This window comes from Hyperolius riggenbachi, chromosome 12 (assembly GCF_040937935.1).
Source record: "Hyperolius riggenbachi isolate aHypRig1 chromosome 12, aHypRig1.pri, whole genome shotgun sequence".
NCBI lineage: Eukaryota > Metazoa > Chordata > Amphibia > Anura > Hyperoliidae > Hyperolius > Hyperolius riggenbachi.
The window spans coordinates 159,697,756-159,724,279 of record NC_090657.1 but is presented as its reverse complement, the minus strand read 5'-3'; the positions used below and the strand labels follow the sequence as shown (position 1 = coordinate 159,724,279).

Here is a 26,524-nt window from a genome sequence, read left to right as displayed (position 1 = left end):
AGGACTGCCAGTTAGGCAGTTTGAAAATGCCCTGATGATACCACAGGGGTCCCACCCCTCATGTCTGGTATCAGGGCGCTGGGTAAATCGAGACAGACCTGAAAATGTTAATAAATCTGCCCTGACCTGTACGGTTCTGTGAGATAGAGCCCATATATGGGTAGATATGATTTCTAGCCCCCAGGATAAGGGGAGGGCTCATCTCATCTTCTAAGGGGGTGTATGGCTCCCCGCCCTCACTCCCTCCTACTGAAGCAGGGGCATAAGAATGGCTCAGGACCCAAACTCAGGGTCCTCCACACTGAAACATCTTGCACTCATCAGAGGCCAGCTCGAGGATATGCTGGCATCCACCTGGTCTGAACTCTGGACTTTGAAACCAAGAACTTTATGATTCTTCCCACAATAAGGACATCTTTCCAGGAACTAAGTATTTTTCTCCCTTCTTTTATTTTTCATACTGGCTATTACTGTTTTAATAATTGTTGATTTTAATAATTGTCTGTATATATTAATTATTTATATTGCTGTGAATAAAAGACTTCCTCCAAGTCATTCACTGTTTCGCTACCCTGCTTATCAGCACACACAGAAATGATCCCGGGTCTCTGAAGATACGCTACTGTTTGTTTGTTGTTGGCTAGACAGAATATCGTGTGTTTAACCGTTTTATCCGCAGGATTAGTCAGTCAGTTAGTGGGCCCCACGGTCCCATGATAACCGCGGTGGTGGCAGTTTACTCTGAACCAGTGGGTGAAGTGGTAATCACCCGTGTCTCACAGGCTTCCTGCTGAGTTGTCTGCGGCTAATTCTTAACGGTTCCTGCGCATTGACTGCGACCAGAGTTCGCACGATCTGTGCGCTGGCACCGTTTAGAAGGCTAAGTGCGGTCAGCCACTAGGGCTCCTGTGACACTAAGTGTAACTGCATTCGGTGAAGCAGAAAACAGTGTAACATTCTGTGGCATGACAAGTCACTGGCTGTTACCATGTGGAAAACTGAAATTACCAACAAGTGAGGTAAATTGCCTCTATAAATGTCAATTCACAGAGATTTTTACACTCGGTAACACAAGTGAGAAGTTTGGTTTCTCCAGCCTGGAGCTGCCAGCAACAAACCGCCATTCAGAAGGTTATAAAGCGGGGAAACCGACCAGAAAAAAGATGAAAACTAATTACAGTATTCAAAAAATAAGGATAGTAATAACATATTTCTCTAATTTAACAGTATTATGTAGTATGTAAAAACAGTTAATACGATACTATGGCTCCCTGCAAACTGCAAATCCGTTTTGCAATTCCGTTTCCGATTTGCAATTCTGATTTTCTCTGAATGCAATCAACAGAAAAATTGAGGAAAAATGCAGCATGCAGTATACTATTAATCGGAATCGGATGTAAAAAACGATTAAAAATCTGAATCGCATGCAGTGTGCTGGGAGCCTAATGGTTGTGACCTGATACAAATGTAATGTCAATTTTATGCAGCTGGACTTGCACTTTACTTGTCAGTATAATAAAATGTATCACATCTTTCATCCACTCCCCCTGCACTGTAATAATCCTTCAAAATATCTAATTAAAAAGGAACTCGAGGTGAGAGACCTATGGAAGTTGCCATATTTATTTCCTTTTAAATGATACCAGTTGCCTGGCAGTCCTGGTGAATTTTCTGGTCAGTAAGGTCTAAATCACATGCCTAAAACAAGCATGCAGCTTATCTTGTCAGATTTGTCATGGACATCTGATCTGCGTGTTTTTTTAGGGGCTAGGGCTTAAATTATTAGAGGCAGAGGATCAACAGGGCTGCCAGGCAATGTGCATTGTTTAAAAGGAAATAAACATGGCAGCCTCCAGATCCCTCTCACCTCTGGTTCTCTTTAAGGCACTAGGCTCTACTATGGCTCATTTTGCTCTCTTTATATGTCTGAAGAATCAGGAACCTTATCCAGAGAAATGCGTTCTAATTCTGTGAGTGTTTCGTTCATTTGGATAAATAAAATTAGTTCTTAACCTAGCTATTAATGTTTTTTAACCCGGGGATGATTGATAATAATTATATTTCACTTTTACATACCTCCCAATATTTTAAAATTTGAAATCGGGATACAGGCCACACCCCTAACCACACACCCTAGCCACGCTTACCATAGTTTTTATAAATCTTTTTTTTAATGAATTTTGATAGCCTTATAATTTTTCATAAAAATAACCCTCATATATCCTGCCCGTGGGTGGGGAGGAGGGTAAGGGTGCCCGTGGGTGGGGAGGAGGGTGAGGATGGGTGCCACTGTAAAAAAAATATGATCGAGGCGCCAGCCGCGCCTAAGTGAGATGCGGGATTGCGATGCCGGCAATACATTACTACCTCCCTCCCTCCCTTGAAATCTGTCACCTGTGTGTCCCCCCGTTAGCAGAGTGCGCAGGGCAGCGGAGCGGGCTGTCATCTTACCTCCGTCCATCGAAGCGTACCAACATCTGGCTTCATTCAACTTCCTGTGACGTCACAGGTAGCAGATTGAAGTTGGATACCGGTACGCATCGATGGACGCCGGGAAGAGGACAGCCCGCTCCGCTGCCCTGCGCACTCTACTAATGGGGGGGACACGGGGCAGATTTCAAGGGAGGGAGGGAGGGAGGTATTAATGTATTGCCGGCATCCCACTTAGGCGTGGCTGCCGCCTCGATCATTTTTTTTTTAACCCTCTCTGCCCACTGCCGCCCGAGACTTGGGGGGCTCATACCGGGATCGCGGGAGAGCCCCCCAAAATCGGTACAGTCGAAAACGGGACGGTTGGGGGGTATGCTTTTATGTCTCTGAACCACGTACACAAATACTTAATAAATACTACATGATTCCTTAAAACTACAGAATGAAATACTCAAGGTAAAAATCTTTGGTAATTTACAGAAAAATTGCATGACAATTCACTAATTGACATTGTTACTGCATGTGAAGAAATCTTGTTTTGGTAGAAAAAAGTCTAAACTGCCACATGAGGTAAATTACTGAACATGAGATTTTTACAGAACGCTTCTTAGTGAATTGAAGCCTGTATGCATTGCTGAAATGCACACAAGAAGTACTGGGTACAAGCCCTAAAACATATATACTGCTTTTCCTGCTAATATGATTGGATAAAACTGACGTACTCTATGGATTAATGAAAAGCCATATCATCAGTCATTTTGGAGAAAATAAAATATGTGCAAACATATACAAATAATAAGTACGTTTTTTCCAGAGTAAAATGAGCCATAAATTACTTTTCTCCTATGTTGCTGTCACTTACAGTAGGTAGTAGAAATCTGACAATTGACAGGTTTTGGACTAGTCCATCTCTTCATGGGGGATTTACAGGGATTTCTTTATTTTCAAAAGCACTTAGTGAATGGCAGTTGCTCTGTCCAACTGCCCAAAAACTGTGTAGCGAGCAGGGAAGCTGGACAGCATAATTTTTTAAATCCTTTTTAGGGAATATCTTTATAAAGCATAAACGCCTTGCTGAGAATCCCCACAAAGAGATGGACAAGTCCAAAACCTGTCGCTTCTGTTTCTACTACCTACTGTAAGTGACAGTAACATAGGAGAAAAGTAATTTATGGCTCATTTTACTCTGGAAAAAAATGTACTTCTTATTTGCTATGTTTGCACATATTTAAAATGTTTAACCATAGTGCCCCTTTAAGGCCTAGAACCTACTAGCAGCCCTTTTCTTAGCACTAGTGAGTTGAAAAGCTCTTGCTAATGTGATGCTATGGGGGATTTAAAAAAAAAATCACATCCCTCAAGTGGGATCACACCCACAGCATTTACATTAGCAAGAGCTTTTCAAATCACAAGTGCTTAGAAAAGCGCTGCTAGTGGGTTCCAGGCCTAGCAAGGATTTAATTGGATGGTATATATTTTTTTGTGTGTGTGAGTATAGTGCTTCCTCATGTGAATATTAAACAGTCCACTTACACATCTTTTCTTTCTACAGCTACACCCACAACAACCTGCGGATCACTCGTATTCTCAAGTGTTTGGGGGAGTTTGGCTATGAGCGTTTCCAGGCCGCTCTGGTCAGCTTCTTCCTGCAGGAGACCCTGTGTTGTAGCAACTTACATAATGTAAAAAGAAGTGCTCTGGACTATTTTATGTTTACTGTGAAGAACAAGGCTGAGCGACGAAAACTGGTGTTATTTGCCTGGCAGAACTATGAACCACAAGACAAATTTATCTGGGGACCTGTGGAAAAACTCCGTAGACTAACTGGGAAATTTCACTTGAGTGAAGACAACATGAAAAAACCTGTCAAAGAAGATGGGGAAGATGAGTGGGTAGACAGGGAGAATGACATAAAAGAACCTGGGAAGGAAAACCGTGAGGATGATCAGAAAGAAACTGAGAGGGAAGACCGTGAGAATGACATAAAAGAACCTGGGAAGGAAAACCGTGAGGATAATCAGAAGGAAACTGAGAGGGAAGACAGTGAGAATGAAATAAAAGAACCTGGGAAGGAAAACCGTGAGGATAATCAGAAAGAAACTGAGAGGGAAGACAGTGAAAATGACATAAAAGAACCTGGGAAGGAAAACCGTGAGGATGATCAGAAAGAAACTGAGAGGGAAGACAGTGAGAATGAAATAAAAGAACCTGGGAAGGAAAACCGTGAGGATAATCAGAAAGAAACTGAGAGGGAAGACAGTGAAAATGACATAAAAGAACCTGGGAAGGAAACCAGTGAGGATGATCAGAAAGAAACTGAGAGGGAAGACAGTGAGAATGACATAAAAGAACCTGGGAAGGAAAACCGTGAGGATAATCAGAAAGAAACTGAGAGGGAAGACAGTGAGAATGACATAAAAGAACCTGGGAAGGAAAACCGTGAGGATAATCAGAAAGAAACTGAGAGGGAAGACAGTGAAAATGACATAAAAGAACCTGGGAAGGAAACCAGTGAGGATGATTAGAAAAAACTTGAGAGGGAAGACCATGAGGATGACTTAAAAGAACCTGAGAGGAAAGATAGAATAAGATAACTGAGGCAGGACAGTGAAAATGTCATGAAAAATCCTGGAAGAGAAAGCAGTAAAGTTGACAGGAAAGAACCTGAGCAGACAAAAAGTAAAGATGAACTGCAAAAACACAATGTAGACATCTAGTCAGTTCAATGAAAATGAACACAGGCGAAGGGAAAATGAAAATACACCAGAATGCAATATAAACTCTGGGAATTGAAAAAGGGAAGTGGAAGAAACCTGCAGTGGGAATACAAATACCGGGAGTATCAAGGAGAAGGAAAGTAATATTAGTAACATAATAGCAGAGCCGGGACAAGGTCCTCCAGCACCCAAGGCTGAGACACCAAAGTGCGCCCCTCCGTCCCTCCCACCCCAGCCGTCACACACTGATTGCTATAAGAGTAAGAGGCGCCCCAGGGCCCCCAGTACCTTTATTTTCTAGTTATCTGGCTTACAGTCACTGTCATGTATCCCCTTTTCTTATTTCTCTCTGCTTCAAACACAATAGGGGAATGATAGCTGAGTTGTGAGCCCCTCCTACACTGCGCCCTGAGGCTGGAGCCTCTCTCGCCTCTGCCTCAGCCCGGCCCTGCATAATAGAGACTAGTAATAAAGCAGAGACAAAGGACACACGTTTCCAGAGACCCTACAAAGAGTGGAGCAGAATAAAGACAACTGAACCAAAAGGTTATATGGACAAAGGTGCAGAGGGCAATTGCTGAAAAGAACTGCAATAGGAATGAGGAAACGTTTTCCCTTGTTTTCTCCTAGGTGATACGGTAGCTTCACAACCTGTCAATAAAATGCCTTTTAAGCCACCAGCAAACAAAAATATACTCAGAATAATTGTGACAGTACTCTTCACCTACTTTTTTTCATTATTTTATTTTAAAGAGAAGATGAAAAATGATGTTCTAAATACTCATTAGATAATATCAAAGAATTAGGAAACGGGAAAGCATTAAAGCAGACCTGAACTAAGATCTTCCTCTCTGCTCTAAAAGATACTCAGCAGCATAATAACCTTTAAATAAAAGCATGTCTTTGTTACAGCTGATATAAATCTGCAGTGTGTCTACTTCCTGCTTTTATGGAAGCAGACATATTGTTAACATCCTGTGTTTACAAACTAGCTGCTCTGCCATGGCAGAGGAGATTCCTGAGCTGACACAGCTGAGAGATTAAATTACGGTGGTGATTAGTCACAGATGAGGGTTAATAAGACGGGCTAAACTCTCTAAATACATACAGGGTGCATTTCTCTGTTTTCATTCTGTGCTGTTTAAGCGTTGGGTCCACTTAGGGGTGGCTGGATAGTGTAATGGTTAAGGGCTCTGCCTCAGACACGGGAGACCAGGGTTCGAATTTCGGCTCTGCCTGTTCAGTAAGCCAGCACCTATTCAGCAGGAGACCTTAGGCAAGTCTCCCTAACACTGCTATTGCCTATAGAGCGTGTCCTAGTGGCTGCAGCTCTGGCGCTTTGAGTCCGCCAGGAGAAAAGCACTATATAAGTGTTGTTTTTTTTATTTATTTTTTTTAAGCAAATGCCCCGAACAACTTTGTAACTTCAGGAAAGGTGGGGGGAAAGGCTGCGCATCCCTAAACACATGGTGCAATTGAATGGCTAATCGCACAGGCATACACCACCTCTGCCAGACTGAAAAATGCATGCCCTGCATCCAAGACAAGTGCTAACATTTATTAAACTAGGAGAAACTTTAGCTTCCAATATGGTTTGCATGCAAAGTATATTATACTAGACACTTGTGCCACGGTGAGGCAAGTGGTATGCGCTGGCGTTCTCCTCGCTGTTCAACCAAATGTAAGTTACACTTTTTTTGCTTAGCTGCTCCCAAGGTTTTAAATTTAGGTTAGGTCACTTGCCCGGAGGTTTGCCTCACCGTGGCGCAAGTGTCTAGTATAATATACTTTGCTTGCAAACCATATTGGAAGCTAAAGTTCCTCCTAGTTTAATAAATGTTAGCACTTGTCTTGGATGCAGGGCATGCATTTTTCAGTCTGGCAGAGGCCGTGTATGCCTGTGCGATTAACCATTCAATTGCAACATGTGTTTAGGGATGCGCAGCCTTTCCCCCCCACCTTTCCTTAACTTGTAACTATGTAACTGTCAGATTAGCTGCTCCCAGCCCCTCCTCCTTCGTTTCCTGTTTGCATGATAAGTAGTAGCAGATTTGCATATGATTTTCTTCTAAATTGAATGCGAAGTGTGCAGAAAATCTATTTAGATGCTGCACGCTGAGCTGGTGGTCATTTCAGATGCAGCCTTAGTGGTATGCTCTGGCGTTCTCCTCGCTGTTCAACTTTTTAACTTGGTAGAAAGAAATATGACTTGAGAGTATCAGATGAAAAAAACTGTCCACCTATCAACATGGCTGGAGATCTGTAAAGGCCACGTAGGCTGCAGAGTAGCAAATATGTTATGAAGGGAGGGTATGTGTGTTTGTGTGTATTTTGGGGGGGGACTACATAGGGCTGTCTACATATAGCAATAGAATGGTCCCAAGGGGCAGGGCGGCTCGTGGGTTGTTGCACATAGGATAGTAGATATTTTACATATGAGGGTTGTGAGAATGCTGCTGCGCATGGAAGATTGGGCCTGGTGTGTGTGGGCGCATGGGGGGGAGGGGGGGGGGGGTTGTACATCACAGAGAGGGCTGTTGTAATGAGATACTTTACACAGAAGAGGCTGGTTGCTACGGGTATAGATAGGACTGCTCACATGGTATGGAGGAGTTGATGTATATGGTAGTTTCTGTACAAGTAGCAGGAAGGGGTGGTTTGAGACCTGAACTAAATCCATGTCTGCCCAGATTGGAAAACTGCATAACAATTTTACAGTGACCAGTGAGCGTAAATATGAAGATGGATCACTTGAGATCCGGATGTGTTGTTTCAGGTGATAATCTTGGGAGGATATTTTAATGAAGTTAAACATTCTCTAGTAGAGGCAGGGCTGTTTTTAGGCAAAGGCATTCCAGGCAACTATGCTCATGGATTAGGGCCTACCCCACCCCCACGGGTGCTCTATCAACTGCTTCTGCTGCATGTATGTGCGCAGCAGCAGGGAGATCGGTGTCCTGAAGAGCAACTGCCTGCAACTTCGACTATCTAGAACCATATGATATTTTCTCCAGTGAAGAGGTGAAAGCACAGCTTATGCTGGGCTATACTCTGCATTTACACACTAAGCTGGGGTAGTGCAGGAAGAGGATGGGGACAGACAGGATGGTCGCACAGGCACAGCACTGGACTCCAGCGGAGAGATGAGAGCACAGCTTCTGCTGCACTGTACTCTGCATTTACACACTAAGCTGGTGTAGTGCAGGAAAGGAGGTGTGCAACAAAATGCGACAAAAGTAGTAGGTTGATTGTATCACGGGGACTCCCTGTAATAAGCATCCACCTTATATGCTACATGGTTCATATTCTCTAGTGTGTGTGTATGTGTGTGTGTGTGTGTGTGGGGGGGGGGGGGGGGACAGGACTTCTTGTCTGGAGTGACGACAAGGCTAGAAAAGCCCGGAGTAGAGGTCAGCAATAAAGGCTTGATCAGAGCAGCAGAACAGGCTATGCAGGGCCATGAAAATGGAGCAGGCATGTCTGTAAGCTGAGGGAATGAATGTAGGCAGGAGATCCAGTAAACCTAAGCTATAAAGTGGTGGACAGTGACAGCTATATAGAATACCAGGAACAGGCAGATAACAGCACAGAGGAGGCGGGCCAAATTCCCACACTCTGCACAACCGCAAGACCTATGGATGGAAATACCTGGAGAACAAGGAAGTCTGAAACCTAAGAAAGCAATCTGGAAATATGCATATGAGATCAGAGCATGTGGACAGCATGATACTTCATGGCAGTAAACCCGTATATCACACCCGAGCCCCTCTAAACCCATCTATATGCAAAGTTTTTCATGTCCTCCTATTCCCATATTTACTATTAAATTGATAAAAACCCTACAAAACCTGTAGAAAGGTATTTTCATTAGGGGCCGGTTTACAAAGGTATTCAGGTTTTGTGGGTTGGTGAGATCCTCCCCAAAAAAACCCACACACAGAAACATCGGGACCCCAATGTCAGTAAGCAGTTGCAAGGTGTAAGATATGAGATTATAGTAGAATGGGAACTTAAAATCCTGGGTTGCTAACCAGCAACCACAGTCTGCACATGTGGGTAACGCCCGTCCTCTCTCAAGTATGTGAATATCTCCCCGATGGTGGTCATACTGACAAAAATAGACCAACAGTTGGAAAGACACTGGCTGGTAACTAGGGATGATCAATGGTATGCAAATATGTCCAATATTATGCAAATGTTATGCAAATATAAGCCGCTTGAAAATTTACCCAATTTGCATAAACATGTTAGTATTTGCATATCATTGAACATCTCTACTGGTAACAGACTTCACAGGAGGGTGAGGAACAAGAAAGCAGGGGAGGAGGAGCCCAAAAAAAAGGATAAAAGACACTGGCTGGTAACAGACCTCACAGGAGGGTGAGGAACAAGAAAGAAGGGGAGGAGGAGCCCAAAAAAAAGGATAAAGGGGTCAATTCATAAAAGTCTGTGTGAAAAAATCGGGTCGGGAAAATAACGCATTCGGTATTTTAGACTTTAACCATTTATGCCGTGCAGACGTGAGCTTCACGTCCACAGCAGCAGCTGCTACAGCCGCAGGGTCGCGATAGTCACGCCGCTGCAGCTTGGGGTGGATTGCGGGCGATCGTGATGTTGCTGCAAACAGGGAGGACTGGCTGCATGGGACAAAAGTCCCCTGTGCCAATCTGTACACGTCCAGGGTTTATTATTTAAATAGAGCTGCCGCGCTTCCTTCCTCCGCCGCCGATCGTTAGATTTATGAATGGGAACAAAGTTCCCATTCATTAATCTGCCCGCTGGCCACCCATGATGCAGGCTTCCACTGAAGCCTGTGTTACTTCCTTAGTTACAACGTAGCAACACATTCTTTACTATGTAGCGTATCTGTACGCTACATAGGGATTTGCTCAGTGGGGACATCTTGTGGCCAAATGGTAAATCTACACCTACTGACTTTGGGTAATAAAAAAAAAAATAATTTGTATGTCAAGAGGACATATTGTATTAAATTTATGGGCTAAAAATAAGTGATGGATGTAAACCTGAAAAAAAGTACCTTTATTTCCAAATAAAATGTCACCATACATTATACTAGGGTTATAATTTTAATGTTGCAATAACCGGGACAAATGGGTACATCAAATGTGTGGCTTTTCATTACAGTAGCATGTAGTATTTTAAAACTATAATGGCTGAAAACTGCGAAATGATTTTTTTTCCACTTTTTTCTTAATTATTCCTGTTAAAATGCATTTAGAATAAAATAATTCTTAACATAATGTACCACCCAAGGAAAGCCTAATTGGTGGTGGAAAAACAAGGTATAGATAATTTCTTTGTGATAAGTAGTGATAAAGTTATTGGGGAATGAAAGGGAGGAGCACTGAAATGGGAAAATTCCTCGCGTCCATAAGGTGAAAAATGCCCGCGGGCTTAAATGTTTAAAGGGAACCAGAGACAAATGGTCTTTAAAAAAATGAAAAAAAGATGTTATACATACCTGGGGCTTCCTCCAGCCCCATAAGCCTGGATCGCTCCCACGCCGCCATCCTCCGCTGTCTCTATCGCTGGTACCAGGTCCCAGCACTTCCGGCGGAGGCGGCCAATTGTACGCAAGCGCAGGGACTCCCTCCATATCTTTACGCATGCGCCTGTGCAGTACGGAGGGAGCGCACTGCGCATGCGTCGACTGGCCCGACCGGTCGAAATGACGGGACCCGGTACCATCGGATAGAGGCAGCGGAGGACAGCAGCATGGGAGCGATCCAGGCTGATGGGACTGGAGGAAGCCCCAGGTATGTATAATATCTTTTTTCTGTTGTCTCTGGTTCTCTTTAAAGAGACTCTGTAACAACAAAAACCTCCCCTGGGGGGGTACTCACCTCGGGTGGGGGAAGCCTCCGGATCCTAATGAGGCTTCCCACACCGTCCTCTGTCCCACGGGGGTCTCGCTGCAGCCCTCCGAACAGCCGGCGACAGAGCCGACTGTAGCTTCAATATTTACCTTTGCTGGCTCCAGCGGGGGCGCTGTGGCGACTTTCGGCACGGAAATAGACGGAAATACCCGATCTCCGTCGGGTCCGCTCTACTGCGCAGGCGCCGGAAACTTGCGCCTGCGCAGTAGAGCAGACCCGACGGCGATCGGGTATTTCCGCCTACTTCGGCGCCGACAGCCATCAGAGCGCCTGCGCAGGAGCCAGGAAGGTAAATATTGCGTCACGGCTGTACGGAGGGCTACAGCGAGACCCCCGAGGGACGCAGGACGGCGTGGGAAGCCTCATTAGGATCCTGAGGCTTCCCCCACCCGAGGTGAGTACCCCCCAGGGGCCGTTTTGTCGTTACAGTTCCTCTTTAATGTGGTAATTCATAAAAATTTTCACAGGTGCAGTAGAAGTGTGGTAAATTACCGAAGCACATTGACAAAAAACCTGTTTTTAACAGAAGAGTGGAATGTCTCTGTGTTGTTACAAGCTGTTCCGTGCAGTGAGGGCATTGCGGGGCATCTCAACATCCCTTTAGATGTGAATGTTTTGTTATACTGCCTTTGCTTGCTCTGAATCTGTCCATTGGTCTTTCTTAACCTCCTTAGCGTTAATTCCGAGTTAGGCTCGGGACGGAAAGCTGCAGAACAGGGTGGTAATTCCGTGCCTGAGTGAGTTTCATGCAGGAGCTGCTGCATATCTCTCTGTAGTATGTTTTTCTTCTTGTTCTTAGTGTCTAAAAGCTTGTGAAAAAAATGTATGGCTTTTAGACCTTGAATCTGGAAATAACTCCAGGCATTCTATTTAACCACATAACGACCGCCTAACGCCAATAGGCGGAGGCTGGTCATTTGTGGTTTTACATGGAAATGGCCGCTCGAATGTCCGTTCATGGAGGGTGTCTCCATGAACAGCCTGCGAGCCTCCGATCACGGCTCGCAGGCTAGTTGTAAACACACGGGGAAGAAATTCCCCCTGTTTACATCAATACGGCGCAGCAGCTGTGTAAAGGAAATCAGCGAGCCCTGGGCTCTAATTGGCCGGGGATCGCCGACGTGTGATAAGCTGAAGCCTATCAGAGGCGGCACAGGATGCATCGCCGTTCTGTGCCTCCCATGGAGCGAAGGGGAGCTCGGCCACACGGAGCGGCGGTGATCAGACACCCCCTCCAGCAGGTCATCCCCCTAGTGGGGAAAAAAGGGGGGGGGGAAGTCCGGTCCCCCTGCCTTATTCCTGATCTGTGCTGTGGGCTGGAGAGCCCACTCAGCACAGATCCTGCAAAGCACCCCTGGTCCTTAATTGCCACAGCTTAGATTAACTTCAAGAAACTTTACACATGCCATGTTTAGGTGATTTCCCGTTCTAGCTCCTACATATCTTCAAAAAAGTACCCAAGAGGTTAAACAGACACACAGCCTAAGGGAGCGTTCACACTGCACGCGTTTCCAGCCGCGTTTTGGAAACGCGTGCAGGTGGCCGATACGCACGACATCAGACATTGCATAGAGTGCAATGTCTGATGTTCACACTGCATGCGTTCCGGACCTGTGCGGTCCGGGAACGCATGCTGCACGCAGATTTTGCTAAAACGCGTGGCTGTCCCATTCACTTTTCAGTGATGGGATCAGCCACGCAATGCACACAAACGCGGATGGCCATGCGTTCGTACGCGTTGCGGTCCACACGCGTTCCGCACGCATGGCCATCTGCATTTGTGATCTGAACGGGCCCTAAGGTATTCAGGGGAAGCCTGTTTTGTTCCAATCTCGCTCTGCTGCTGCCTTCAGGGTTGAAAAGCTTGTCCCGCCAGCGAAGGCTGTGGGTCCTATCAGATTCTAGCATTCAGACTTGCAGAAGACGGGCTGTTTCTATTGGCTCCCTGCTCCTGTCAGTTACAGCTGCCTCTGCTTGTGAGTCACGGATCCCAGCGCAGTCTCTGCACTCTTTTCACCACTTCAAAGCAGACTGTCGGCTTTATGAATAGACATTTACTGATGTGTTGAGGTATTTATCGCTCAAGTCTGTGATTTACCTCACTGCTCTGTAATTTCATCTTTTCATGCGGTAACCGCTTTTATGAATTGACGTTTTTTTAAGTGTTTAGTAAAAGTCAGCTGTTTTCTGCATTACCGAATGCGGTAATGCTTTATGAATTGACCCCAAAGTGTGCTGGGGCACAGGGCACACTTGTCTGCAGAAAACCATGCATTTTCTGTCATATGCATGTCTGCCTTATTTTTTCTGTTTGCACTTTTATGTGCGTGTTTTATACGTTTTTGTTTTGCGGTTTTTTAATCTCATGCCTTTTTCAAAGACGAAAAAAAATTACATTTCTATGTAAAAAAAAAAAAAAAAAAGCACAAACACATACCTTTTGCAGCTCTATAGGAAAGCATTGTGTGTTAATTGCATGCGATTCGCATATAGTATAAGGGGAGAAGAAACTTGCTGTGCTATTTTAAAACACATATAAAATTGCATTGCTAATCACACAGCAATGTGATTTTTGTGTGGCCCAAAGACTTATATTATATGGGATTTCACATGCGTTTTCTGCATAGGCAAAATGCATGGGAGCAATTACCGTATTTTTCGGACTATAAGATGCTCCAGAGCATAAGACGTACCTAAGTTTAGAGGACAAAATCCAGGGGGGAAAAATATTCTAAACCTGGTACGTCCATGGTGCAGGGGCATCTTGTGGACCTTGTCCCCCAGGCTTCTTTGTCTCCTATGCTCTCCAGGCCCCAGCACAGAGCAACAGCTCTGTAATAACACTGTCACACGGTGGTCGGCTGATGGAGAAAACCGGACAGGGGGTGGAGTTAGGGGTGGAGTTAGGGGCGGAGTCAGAAGCGCACTTTTATGTAGAGTGGGGCTAAGCAATGGGCTTTTTAAAAAAAATTTTTATAGTATTTATATCGCACTGACATCTTCTGCAGCACATTACAGAGTACATAGCCATGTCACTAACTGTCCTCACCAGTAGTACTGGTCCAGTGCGCACATAAGAGACAGTTTTTCACCAGTAACTGCACATAAGAGACAGCTTTTCACCAGTAAATGCACATTATAAGAGACACCTTTTCGCCAGTAAATGCACATAAGAGACAGCTTTTCCCCAGTAAATGCACAAGAGACAGCTTTTCACCAGTAAATGCACATAAGACACAGCTTTTCACCAGTAAATGCACAAAAGAGACAGCTTTTCACCACTAAATGCACATAATGACAAACAGCCAGTGTTCCCAGTATATGTAGCCAAGGATATATGTGCCCAGTATATGTAGCCAGGGGGTATATATGTCCCAGTATATGTAGGCAGGGGTGTAAATGTCCCAGTATACGTAGGCAGGGGTATATATGTCCCAGTAAATGTAGCCAGGGGGTATATGTGCCCAGAATAGGTAGCCAGGAGCTATATGTGCCCGGAATAGGTAGCCAGGGGCTATATGTGCCCGGAATAGGTAGCCAGGGGGTATATGTGCCCGGAATAGGTAGCCAGGGGGTATATGTGCCCGGAATAGGTAGCCAGGGGCTATATGTGCCCAGAATAGGTTAGGTAGCCAGGTGCCCCCCCCCCCCCCCCCCCCCCCCCCGCAGGAGGAGAACAGTGCAGCAGAGAGAGAGCTGGGAGCAGCGGTGGAGAAGGGGGGCAATCTCCCCCCCCCCCCCTTCCCTCACCTTAGGGTGCTCTCTCTCCCCCGCTGTCTCCTCCAATATGATGTGCAGGCTGGCGGGTGGCTGCGGGCGGAACTTACCTCTGTGTCACAGGCGCCGGAAGTTCGGGTCCCGCAGCCGCTGAGATTCGACTCAAAAAAGATCCGGATCAAAGATTCGAATCATTCATGAGCCGGACAACACTATTCAGACTGATTAGTGTTGTCCGGCTCATGAATGATTCGGATCTTTGATCCGGATCTTTTTTGAGTCGAATCTCAGCGGCTGCGGGACCCGAACTTCCGGCGCTGGAGCGACACAGAGGTAAGTTCCGCCTGCAGCCACTCGCCAGCCTGCACATCATCCTGGAGGAGACAGCGGGGGAGAGAGAGAGCCCTAAGGTGAGGGAAGGGGGGGAGATTGCCCCCCTTCTCCACCGCTGCTCCCAGCTCTCTCTCTGCTGCGCTGTTCTCCTCCTGCGCTGCGGGGGGGGGGGGGGGGGGGGCTCTAAACCGGACAACTTAATTGTCCGGTTTAGCATGCCTTTTTGCACCGGACACAGCGCACAAAAACCGGACTGTCCGGTGTAAAACCGGACACCTGGCAACCCGACTCACACCAGGACCCCCAGCAAATAGTAATGCCCCCCATTTCCAACTGAAGTCACACAAATCAACTTAAATTCAATAGGACAGAACAGCACAAGACTCTGCAATAAAAAACACTTAGAGTGGCCTAAAGTGGAGCCCTCCCATCTGCACACCACACATAACATCTCTACATGCACTCTGGTACCGATACCAAAGTCCTCCAGGGTCTTTAGAGAAGGGAGACAAAATGGGGTTGGGGGGGATATGGATAGGCTGTGAACGGCTGACAACTTCAAAATGCAGCTATCATAGCTATAACCCAGGCAAATCAAAATGTTCTCACCTATATCCATTGCATACTCCGATAGTCAGGTCCTTTGCACGTAAGTCAGCTGATTCAACAGCACAAGCTGGATAAGAGACTCCCCGGGGCTCGGCGCGCATGCTGTCCAGAGCTCCCGGTTTGGGCCCTTTTACACTTAATCAGTTGCTCTCAGTTATAACTGAAAGAAAACTGAGTTTCAAAGTAATGCCCATGTTTTTCTATGGCCTCTTTTACACTTAACGCGGTTTAACTGAAATCTTCTTCCCAATGCACTGCTATGGAAAAAAACGCGTACTAATGCACACTAACTGATTAACCACTTAATGGTTTTAGTACAGTATATCTACTCCCCTAAAACCTTCATCTAAGCCTCAGAGGAGTAAATATACGTCCTCTGTCGAAATCGCTGCTTTGCGCTCTCCTGCTTGCCCGTGCGTGCGATCCTGTGCTTGTTATTACCGCCACCCGTTAGCCCGGAAAGCAATGAATGGGAACACAGTTCCCATTCATTGTTTTAGGCCCCCGTGTCAAGGATCGCAGCAGCAATGTGATGCCTGCGGTCATTTGTAAACACTGTAATTACCCTAAGGCCCGGTTCACATTAGCGGTTGTTTGCCAAACGGACCGGATGACCGGATCCGGACCGGATCCGGATCGGAACCGTACGGTTCTGATCCGGATCCGATCCGGATCCGGTCAGGTTGCATCAGGTGGTAATCAGGATGCGATCCGGATCCGTTTGGCAAAGTAACGTAAAAAAAAAAAAAAAATGTTGGGGTCTGGGAGGTCAGCAGAAGGGGGACCTGTGGAATCAGGCCCTCTGCTGTTTAGCACTCACCTCCACCTCCGACATGCTGCCAACATCCTGCCAACATCTCCAGCTCGTGCTGCTCCACTCCAAAATGCTTGCCCATGTGTCCCCAGCCAATATCGCCGCAACAATCCGCATAGGAAGTGGGGTAGAACATCCGGATTTCTCAGCCAGTGTGTTGTGCGGCCTCCGGTTCCCATTTGTTTGTATTGGCCGGATGGTGCAGTCCGGCTCCGCCCCGGATACGGCTGCCGGAGGGGCCGGATGAAAAAATAGCGCATGTTGGAACGGAGGCCGGAGTCCGGATCCGGCCCGGATCCGGTCCGGCTCCGGTTCTGCAGAACGGACCCATGTGAACGGACGCATAGGCTTTAATTGCTATGCCGTGCGTCCGTTCCGTCCGTTCTGCAGGCGGTGCGGCTCCGGCACGGCGATTCCAGAGGGCCACCGCAAGTGTGAACCGGGCCTTACACTCATTGCTTCCTGTTTTGCTTACTAAAAGCATGCACAGTAAGCTAATGATTGAGGACATTCTGTGGCCAAATAGTAAAATTACACATACACCCAATTATTTTAATAAGGAGATCTACACATAATCTATAATTAACCCCTTACCTCCCACACTCTCCCATAAATACCCACATGAAACTTTTGCATAAAAAAAAAATACAATTTAAAAAAACAAACAAACCAACCATAAATAGTTACTTTAGGGACTGAACTTTTTTTAATATGTATGTCAAGAGGGTATATTATTATTGTTTTTTAAATTATGGGCTTGTAAATGGTGATGGACGCAAAACTGAAAAATGTACCTTTATCTACAAATAAAATATTGGCGCCATACATTTTGATAGGGACATAATTTAAACAGTGTAATAACCGGGACAAATGGGCAAATAAAATATTTGGGTTTTAATTATGGTAGCATATATAATTTTAAAACTATAATGGCCAAAAACTGAGAAATAATGATTTTTTTTCAATTTTTTTCTTATTCCCATTAAAATGCATTTTGAAAAAATAATCCTTAGCATAATTTACCACCCAAAGAAAGCCTAATTGGTGGGGGCAAAAACAAGATCTAGATCATTTTGTTGTGATAGGTAGGGATAAAGTTATTGGCGAATGAATGGGAGGAGCGCTGAAATGTGAAAATTGCTCGGATGCATAAGGTGAAAATACACTGAAGGCTGAACTGGTTAAGTGTAAATGGGGCCTTACTCAGCCAATGAGAGCGCTCACCGGCCGCTTCAGAGACTTGACCCCGCCCATCAGCGTGGATGCAAGCAGGGTGATTGCTAAAATGTGGATGCAGAGCACGGAGAATGCCACAGCATGGATGTTGTGTAGAACGGGGAGCTTCTCACTTTAGCGCCAGCTGATTAAACAGCACAAGCTGGATACAGTAATCCCCGGGGCTCAGCGTGCATGCCATCCAGAGCTTCCGGGCCCACAACCAATGAGAACGCTCACCGGCCGATGCAGAGACTTGACTCCGCCCATCCGCGTAAATGCAAGCATGAAGCGTGTTTTCTACTATGTGGATGCAGAGTAGAGCACAGAGAATGCCACAACATGGTTGTTGTTTAGAACAGGGAGCTTCTCACATTATGCCAGCTTATTCGAACAGTACAAGCAGGATACGGTAATCCCCAGTGCTCAGCGTGCATGCCGTCCAGAGCTTCTGGGTACACACCCAATGAGAACGCTCACCGACCGCTGCAGAGACGAGACTCCGCCCAACAGTGTATATGCAGGAAGGGAATAAAAACAGGAATCAGAGCGCGCAAGCTAGAATGTTGAAGACGGGGTTGCAGTGTGGAGAGGGATACCTAGCGCTGGGTCTAATATTGTAGCATTTGGACCATAAGACGCACAGTATTTTCTACTCACTTTTGGGGGAGAAAAAGTGCGTCTTATGGTCTGAAAAATTGTGCTCCCGGCAGCAGGGGCGTAGCAAAAGGGGTTGCAGAGGTTGCGACCGCATCGGGGCACTTGGGCCAGAAGGGCCCTTCCTCAACTACAGTATTAGCTCTCTATTGGTCCTATGCTCATAATAATCACTTCTATAGATACTTTGAATAGTGGTAATCATTAACAAACTGTTCCCCATCCCCTTCTCGCACCTCTGACACTGTATCAATTGTTATGTATAAAGTGCTTAGGGGGCCCCATTGTAAAACTTGCATCGGGGCCCACATCTCCTTAACTACGCCTCTGCCCAGAAGAGATTGCTCACCCACAAAGATGACATCTTCTTCTTTGTAGGAAAGAAAATCCTAAATTGTTTTAATTATTGTATTCTTTTTTTGTGGTGTCTCCTCCACTCCTCTCTTTTGTCTATATACAAAGGCTTCCCTTTTATTTCTGTAGAAGCAACAAGCTAACATGTACTTTTACCATAGCTCCCAACTCTGCCTCTTTTGGAGGGACAGTTCCTCTTTGGTACTCATGCCAGGCTGAACTCATATGATCAGTTTGATCAGCTGATTGATTTGAAAGGCTCTGATTTGCTGGTCATGATTATGCATTAAACCAGGAAGTGTTTACAGCAAATCAGAGCCTTACAAATCTATCAGCTGATCAAACTGATCACATGCTTCTCCATGAGTTCTCCTAGGCAGGGCCCAGTGGTGTAGCGATAGAGAGTGCAGAGGTTGCGACAGCATCGGGCCCCGTGGGGCCCTCCATCAATCAAAGTATTCACTCTTTATTGATCCTGTGCTGGTAATTATCACTTCTATAGATGCTTTGAATAGTAGTAATCATTCACAAAAGGTTCCCCATTCTCTTTTTGCACCTCTGACACTGTGGTTGTCCTTGATTGGTTTTGGCTCGCCATATCAATTGTTATGTATTGAGTGCTTGGGGGGCCCCAATGTAAAACTAGCACCGGGGCCCACTGCTTCTTAGCTACATTACTTGCAGAGCCATCCCTAGTGATGTATTCCCAGTATTATGACCCCAGGGATGTATTATATAGTGTATTCCCATAATTATGAATTTGTAGATATATAATATGTGGTGTATTCCCAGCATTATGGTCCTGGGGATGTAATGGGTAGTGTGTTCTCAGCATTATGGCCCTGGGGTAACACAATAACAAATGTGTATCTCTATCGAGACAGCTAAATTCGTGCTGCCATAGACCGTAATGTGAATTACACCCACACATGAACTCGCATCCAGACCGGTTTTCCAGCCACCTGGGATGTGTGAGACAAAAATAAAACCACTTTCTCTCTGACTCAACACCCACAGGCATTACATTACAAAGCCAGTACAAGTATGCAACATAGCTTAGCAGTGACATAGGCAGCAATAAAAACACAGTTCTGGCTACATGCACACTTAAGCTTCACCTCATGAGACACCCACATGTAGGACCGGATTTACCTCACTGGAGCCTATAGGTGGTCTGGAACCCTAGACTTTGCCCTTCATGAACTTATAAGTAAAGTGGCTGCCCAGATGTCACTTCTCCCTTAGTTTACTTGCCCATCACAGGTAGCTGCAGGTACCCTCAAGTATAAGGTAGATAGCATTGCCCCTGACTGAAGGTAGATCTGGGTCACTGGAATGCTGAGTCCCGGGTGAGTAACCTCTCATCTACACTCTCACTCTGGACTCTGCATAGAGAAGGCGGGAGGGAGGCACTTGGGGAGGGGAGCGAGCTGCCTTTCCATCATCAGGCGCCTCCTGTAGGCACGTGCCTACAGTGCCTTAAGGTAAATCCGGCCCTACCCACATGACAACAGATGCATTACAGTACATCACAAAGCCAGTACAAGTATGCACCATAGCCATAGACAGACAACAATAAAAAAACCACTAACTGTTCTGGATACATGCACACTTTGGTTAACTCAAACAGACATCCACGTGAAAACTGATGCATTGTACACACATATCAAATGTTGAACAGGAGTGGTGTTAAAAAACCGTTGCCATTTAGTTGCATGTAAATTGCACTCTTTGGCGATAGAAGGGATGTGGAACTGCTCGGCAAGTGTGCAGTTTGGTTGTCTGTCTGATAGAGACTTTCTGCAGTAGCATTTGATTGATCAGTTTTCAACCTATTAAGTTTCGGCCATATTCGGCAGAAATATTGGTTCTTAATTTGCCACGTGAGACAGATCTGTATTAGGTCATTAATAAATTGTTGAAAGCCCGTCCAAAAATCAAAGCCATGTCTAAGGCCTGGCGCCTACTTATACTGAAATCCTAATAGGACCCTGAGGCATGTCGTGCACAATGACATGGCTCTGGGGCAATGTATCGTCACAGCCTGCACCCCCCCCCCCCCCCCCCCCCATCGCGCTCAGCTGTCCCCCTTTAAAAGATCACCAGGCCAGCGACAATCTGCTTCTTGCTAGCCTGCTTTATGTGAGGCTTGTCAATCAGCCTCGTAGCATCTCCTCCTCCATAACACGCTCCAACCCGTTGGCTTCCTCCAATAGGAAGTCAAGCCGCGACCCAGGAAGGACTCCAGAGTCGCGGCTTGGCTCCCTATTGGAGGAAGCTAACAGAGGCAGAGAGTGGCGGGGGGGGCGTGTTATCGAGGGAAGATGCTACGAGGCTGATTGACAAGCCTCCCATAAACAAAGCAGGCTAGCGACAGATTGTTGCTAGCCTGGCAATCTTTTAAAGGACTTGCGAGGCCAAAATCCGGCCCCCAAATGTAAAAAAAGTTATCTACCTGTATGACTTTCTAAGGCACGGAGGACGCCGTCCGCGCCCTCCGTGCCGTTCCGCCGGGTCCCCGCCTCTCAATACGACCCCGAATGGCTCCCGACCCCACGGCCAGGGTCGGGCTCTGCTGCCTGTATAAAGATGGCCGCCGACCCTGGCCGCGCACTCCGCATGGCCGCTACTGCGGCTGCGCAGCACTAGGGCCAACCCCCCGATCCACGCAACAGGCTGTTTCCTGTAGCGTGATCGGGGGGTTGGCCCTAGTGCTGCGCAGCCGCAGTAGCGGCCATGCGGAGTGCGCGGCCAGGGTCGGCGGCCATCTTTATACAGGCAGCAGAGCCCGACCCTGGCCGTGGGGTCGGGAGCCATTCGGGGTCGTATTGAGAGGCGGGGACCCGGCGGAACGGCACGGAGGGCGCGGACGGCGTCCTCCGTGCCTTAGAAAGTCATACAGGTAGATAACTTTTTTTACATTTGGGGGCCGGATTTTGGCCTCGGAAGTCCTTTAAGGGGGGAACAGCAGAGTGCAGGGGGGGGGGGGGGCTGGCAGAGGCAATACAATGACCCAGAGCCATGTCATTGTGCACATGACATGCCTCTGGGTCCTATTAGGATTTCAGTATGCCGCCTAGGGTTCTCTTTAAGCAGGCACCAGGCCTTAGACATGGCTTTAATTTTTGGACGAGCTTTCAGCAATTTATTAATTACCGTGGTATAGGTATTGCTGACTGAAGGCCTAGGTCCAGGAAAGATAAACATCCTTGTTCCTCTACAGGTCCTTAATCTAATCCAACACATTTCAGTTTTAATAAAGCAGCTACATATCTTACCTATGCTGATCCATTACTGCTCTATTCACGATCATAGTTCTTCTGCACTTCATTCAAACTTGGTGTTGTTAATCTATTTGTAACCAAATTTGGCAGCCTCCTGGTTCTTCTCAGTTCAGGTCCACTTTAAATACTTGTGAATGGCATTAGTGGCTCTTTTTACAGCCTATAATGTTTTTTTTCCATACTTTAATTTTATGTCACTTTATATGGTCCAGGAACATTTCTAGAAAACTGATGTCTGGCCTGCTGGTCAGTGCTTCTTCCTGATCTTGGGGCCACTGTTTCCTATTAGCCTTGGTAATCTGCTGCTTAGTTGTATACACCACAAGATGGTTGCCGGTGTTCCATTACTGCCTCTGTGAGGGATCCATCTGAAAATGGTGCCTGTGAATAATGGTGCACGGTGTTGCCGCTAATCCGTTTGTCGCTTATCGCTATTTAACGTTAAAGCCTTATCGTTATTTAGCATTAACACACACAGAACCCTCTCTGTACCTATCCTTAACCCCTAGACCCCCCTGGTGGTGCCTAACCACTTCCCTGGCGGTGCCTAACCCTAACCACCCCCCTGGTGGTGCCTAACCCTAACCCCCCCCCCCCCCCCCCCCGGTGGTACCTAACCCTAAATCTCCCCTGGTGGTGCCTAACCCTAACCTTGACAATGTTGCATTAAATCCATTCACCGTTTGGCAGTTAAATAACTTCAGCAGTTTGGCTTATGTAGGTTAGCTATTGATAATGTTACTGTGCGAAATAACGTCTGCTGTTTGGCATATGGACGGCGCTATTGATAACTAACGTTACTGTGTGCCATTTTTCTTCTTTTTTCCCTGTGCACCATTATGCAGTACTAACGATAAATAGCGATAAGCGTATCTTTTTAATGTGGCGCCATTTTTATGCATAGGCGCTGTGCGCCATTATTCACTGATCTGCTCTGTGTGCGCTCCTTTGTCACACCCCACACAGACTGTACCACAAGATGGTTGCCAGTGTCTCAGTGTAGCCCTCCTTGTTCTCCACACAGGCTATACCACAAGATGGTTGCTGGTGCCTCAGTGCTGCCCTCTTCTCTGTAGTCTCTCTATACAATGCAAAGGCTGTATTACAAAATGGCTGCTAGTGTCTCAGATGCCCTCCTGTCTGTGCTCTCCTCAAAGGCTGTACCACAGAATGGCTGCCAGTGCTGCTCTCTTTTCTGTGCTCTCTCCATATTCCAAATCACAAAGGCTGTTTTACAAGATGTCTGCCAGTGTACCAGTGCAGCTCTTTACACAGGCTGTACTACGATGGTTTCTGGTGACTTAGTGCTGCACTTCTGATTGTGGTCCCCTCACACTCCACACAGGCTGTACCACAAGATGGCTGCCAATACATTGCTGCACTCTTGTCTGAGCTTTATTTACAAGGTGGCTGCTGGTGCCTCAGTGCTGCCTCCTGTCTGGGCTCCCCTCACACATCACACTCCACAATACAAAGGCTGTATTACAAAATGGCTCCCAGTATCTCATTGTAGCTCTCCTTTTTGCTCTCTTCACACAGGCTGTGCCTTCACAAGGCTCATGGAACCTCAGAGCTACCTCCTGTCTCTAGTCCCCTCACACTCCACACAGGTTGTATCATATGATGGATGTCAGTGCCTCACAGCTGCCTCCTGTCTGGGCTCTCCAGTCTCCACACCTTCCTTGACTAAAATCACCTGGCATTACAAAATGACAGCATCATCTCTGAGGAGAGTCACAAGACCAGTTGAGGCGGCTCTGGAAACTCCGAGGTAGAGGGGAGTGGCCTGTACCTCAAAGGGCAGCCAATATGCTCTGATGTAGAGGGGATGGGCCTGTACCTCAGAGGGCAGCCAATATGCTCCGAGGTAGAGGGGATGGGCCTGTACCTCAGAGGGCAGCCAATATGCTCCGAGGTAGAGGGGAGGGGCCTGTACCTCAGAGGGCAGCCAGCTATTATGCTCCGAGGTAGAGGGGAGGAGCCTGTACCTCAGAGGGCAGCCAATATGCTCCGAGGTAGAGGGGAGGGGCCTGTACCTCAGAGGGCAGCCAATATGCTCCGAGGTAGAGGGTAGGGGCCTGTACCTGGGTAGCTATTATGCACCGAGGTAGAGTGGAGGGCCTTTACCTCAGAGCGCAGCTAATATGTTCCGTGGTAGAGGGGGTGGGGGCTGTACCGCTGAGGGCAGCCAATATGCTCTGAGGTAGAGGGGAGGGGCCTCAGAGGACCATAAGATGGTTAGTCATATTACAGTATATGGTTCTGCTAGAATAGCTAGTGATATATAGACTGTTGTTTTTCAGAATAACATTGCAAGTTGTGAATATACAGCATTGTTGCATGGAAAGTATGTGGGCGTGATTGTGTCACTAGGGTGGGTCTTGCCTGTGGGTCTTGCCTGTGTAACAGGCCTGAGGAGTTTTAGTTTCACGAACTCACTAGAGCCTAATAATCTATGGACGGTCAATAAGAAGATTTAATGTCCAGCTTGCTTGCAATAGCTTGAGGTTGGTCAGGTGAACTTCCTAGTATACATGACCTGCCTGTTCCAATCTGCATGGTATTTGCATTAAATTTGTTTGCAAGCCCAGATTACTGGCATCTCATTGATTATCTTTACTAACAACCTATCATAACCATGAAATAGTGCTACACTGGACACAATCTTTGCAAGTTGTACATTAACCCATTCAGGTTCCGTCGTTTTCACGTGAGAAATGTTCACCTCCCATTCATTAGCCTATAACTTTATCACTACTTATCACAATGCACTGATCTATATCTTGTTTTTTCCGCCACCAATTAGGCTTTCTTTGGGGGGTACATTTTGCTAAGAGCCACTTTACTGTAAATGCATTTTAACAGGAAGAATAAGAAAAAAATGGAAAAATTCATTATTTCTCAGTTTTTAGCCATTATAGTTTTAAAATAATACATGCCTCCATAAGTAAAACTCACGTATTGTATTTGCCCATATGTCCCGGTTATTACACCGTTAAAATTATGTCCCTATCACAATGTATGGCGACAATATTTTATTTGGAAATAAAGGTGCATTTTTTCCATTTTGCATCTATCACTATTTACAAGTTTAAAATAAAAAAAAATATAGAAATATTTCATCTTTACATTGATATTTAAAAAGTTTAGACCCTTAGGTAAATATTTACATGTTGTTTTTTTTTTATTATTGTAATGGGTTTTTTTTTATAGTAAACATTTTATTTGGGTAGTTTTGGGAGGGTGGGAGGTAAACAATAGATTTATAATGTAAATGTGTGTTAATTTGTATTTTTTTTTCCTTACAGGTGTAGTATTACTTTTTGGCCACAAGATGGCGGCCATGAGTTTGTTTACATGACGTCACTCTAAGCGTAACACACGCTAGAGTGACTCATCGGAGAGGGAACGGCCAGAAAAGGCGCAGCTTCCGAGAGAAGCTGTCGCTTTTTCAGCGGGGGAGAGGAATCAATGATCGGGCACCATAGCCCGATACATTGATTCCCTGGCTACCGAATCCGCGGCCGGGAGTGCGCGTGCACGCGCGCGATCGGCCGCGGTAGCGTGCATGGTTCCTGGACGTAGAAACTACGTCCAGGAACCAAAATAGGTTAAGGTGCCTATTAACGAGCAATCGACCTTTTGATCGATTGCATGTTGTTGGTATTGATGCCATTTGACATCAAACAATCTATTTATTGGTCATACTATCGACCCATTTATGGGCCTGATAATTTTTCTTCCGATCACAATTATCGGATTGGAAGATTAATTATACACTAAAATTGTATTGGTAAGTGGCACCTTTAGAATGTGGATATTTTTTTCCCATAGGAACCAATGATCCACCTGCTGTTCCGCCAAAACTGGACGCGCTGTGAGCCTGATGGTAAGTACAGGAAACACATCATTTAACATGTTTCTTGCAATCATTTCTAACATTAGTATCTGGTCTCAAGAATAAAGGGCAGTTTTTATGTCTGCTTTTCATTTGCAACTACCCGTATATTCCGGCGTATAAGACGACTGGGCGTATAAGACGACCCCCCCCCCCCAATTTTCCAGTTAAAATATAGAGTTTGGGATATACTCTCTGTATAAGACTACCCCTCTTCCAACGCACATCAAATTAAAATAAAATAAAAAAATCATATACTGCTGCTGTGTATGAACAGATACTGGTGCTGTACTGTATGTGTTACCCAGTATATTACCAGATATAGTCATTGACTTGTTGCATTGGTCAACTCTCCTTAAGTGGATTGGTCAGCTCTCCTTGTCTACCTGTTTATCAGAGCGGTATGGAAGAATAGATTGCGCTCCCTCAGCAGGGAGATCTGAGAGGCATTAACAGGATAGAGCGTATCACTCGGCATCAATGACACCCGGCGTATAAGACGACCCCCAACTATTCAGAGCATTTTCAAGGGTTAAAAAGTAGTCTTATACGCAGGAATATACAGTACATTAATTATTTGAGGATGTGCCGCCTCTAGC

The 26,524-nt window shown here is 46.0% G+C and overlaps 2 protein-coding genes across 28 annotated transcripts in view; one reads left to right on the top strand and one right to left on the bottom strand.

The window, feature by feature from the left end:
• LOC137541556 (opioid growth factor receptor-like protein 1) overlaps positions 1-5,838 on the top strand; it is an 84,561-nt gene extending 78,723 nt beyond the window's left edge. For both annotated transcript variants that reach the window (XM_068262894.1, XM_068262893.1), the window contains exon 8: positions 3,983-5,838. In XM_068262894.1, the coding sequence (XP_068118995.1) occupies positions 3,983-4,955 (973 nt within the window). In that variant the 3' untranslated portion in view covers positions 4,956-5,838. The remainder of the gene's footprint in view (positions 1-3,982) is intronic.
• GATA5 (GATA binding protein 5) overlaps positions 1-23,839 on the bottom strand; it is a 2,064,317-nt gene extending 2,040,478 nt beyond the window's left edge. For 20 of the 26 annotated variants that reach the window (XM_068262929.1, XM_068262901.1, XM_068262917.1 and 17 more), the window contains exons 1-2: positions 22,641-23,839; positions 22,022-22,602 (exon numbers count right to left, since the gene is read on the bottom strand). The gene's annotated coding sequence lies outside the window, so the exon portion shown is untranslated. The remainder of the gene's footprint in view (positions 1-22,021; positions 22,603-22,640) is intronic. The other 6 variants (XR_011025213.1, XR_011025214.1, XR_011025210.1 and 3 more) reach the window with 1 other exon arrangement.
• Positions 23,840-26,524: the final 2,685 nt, after the last annotated feature.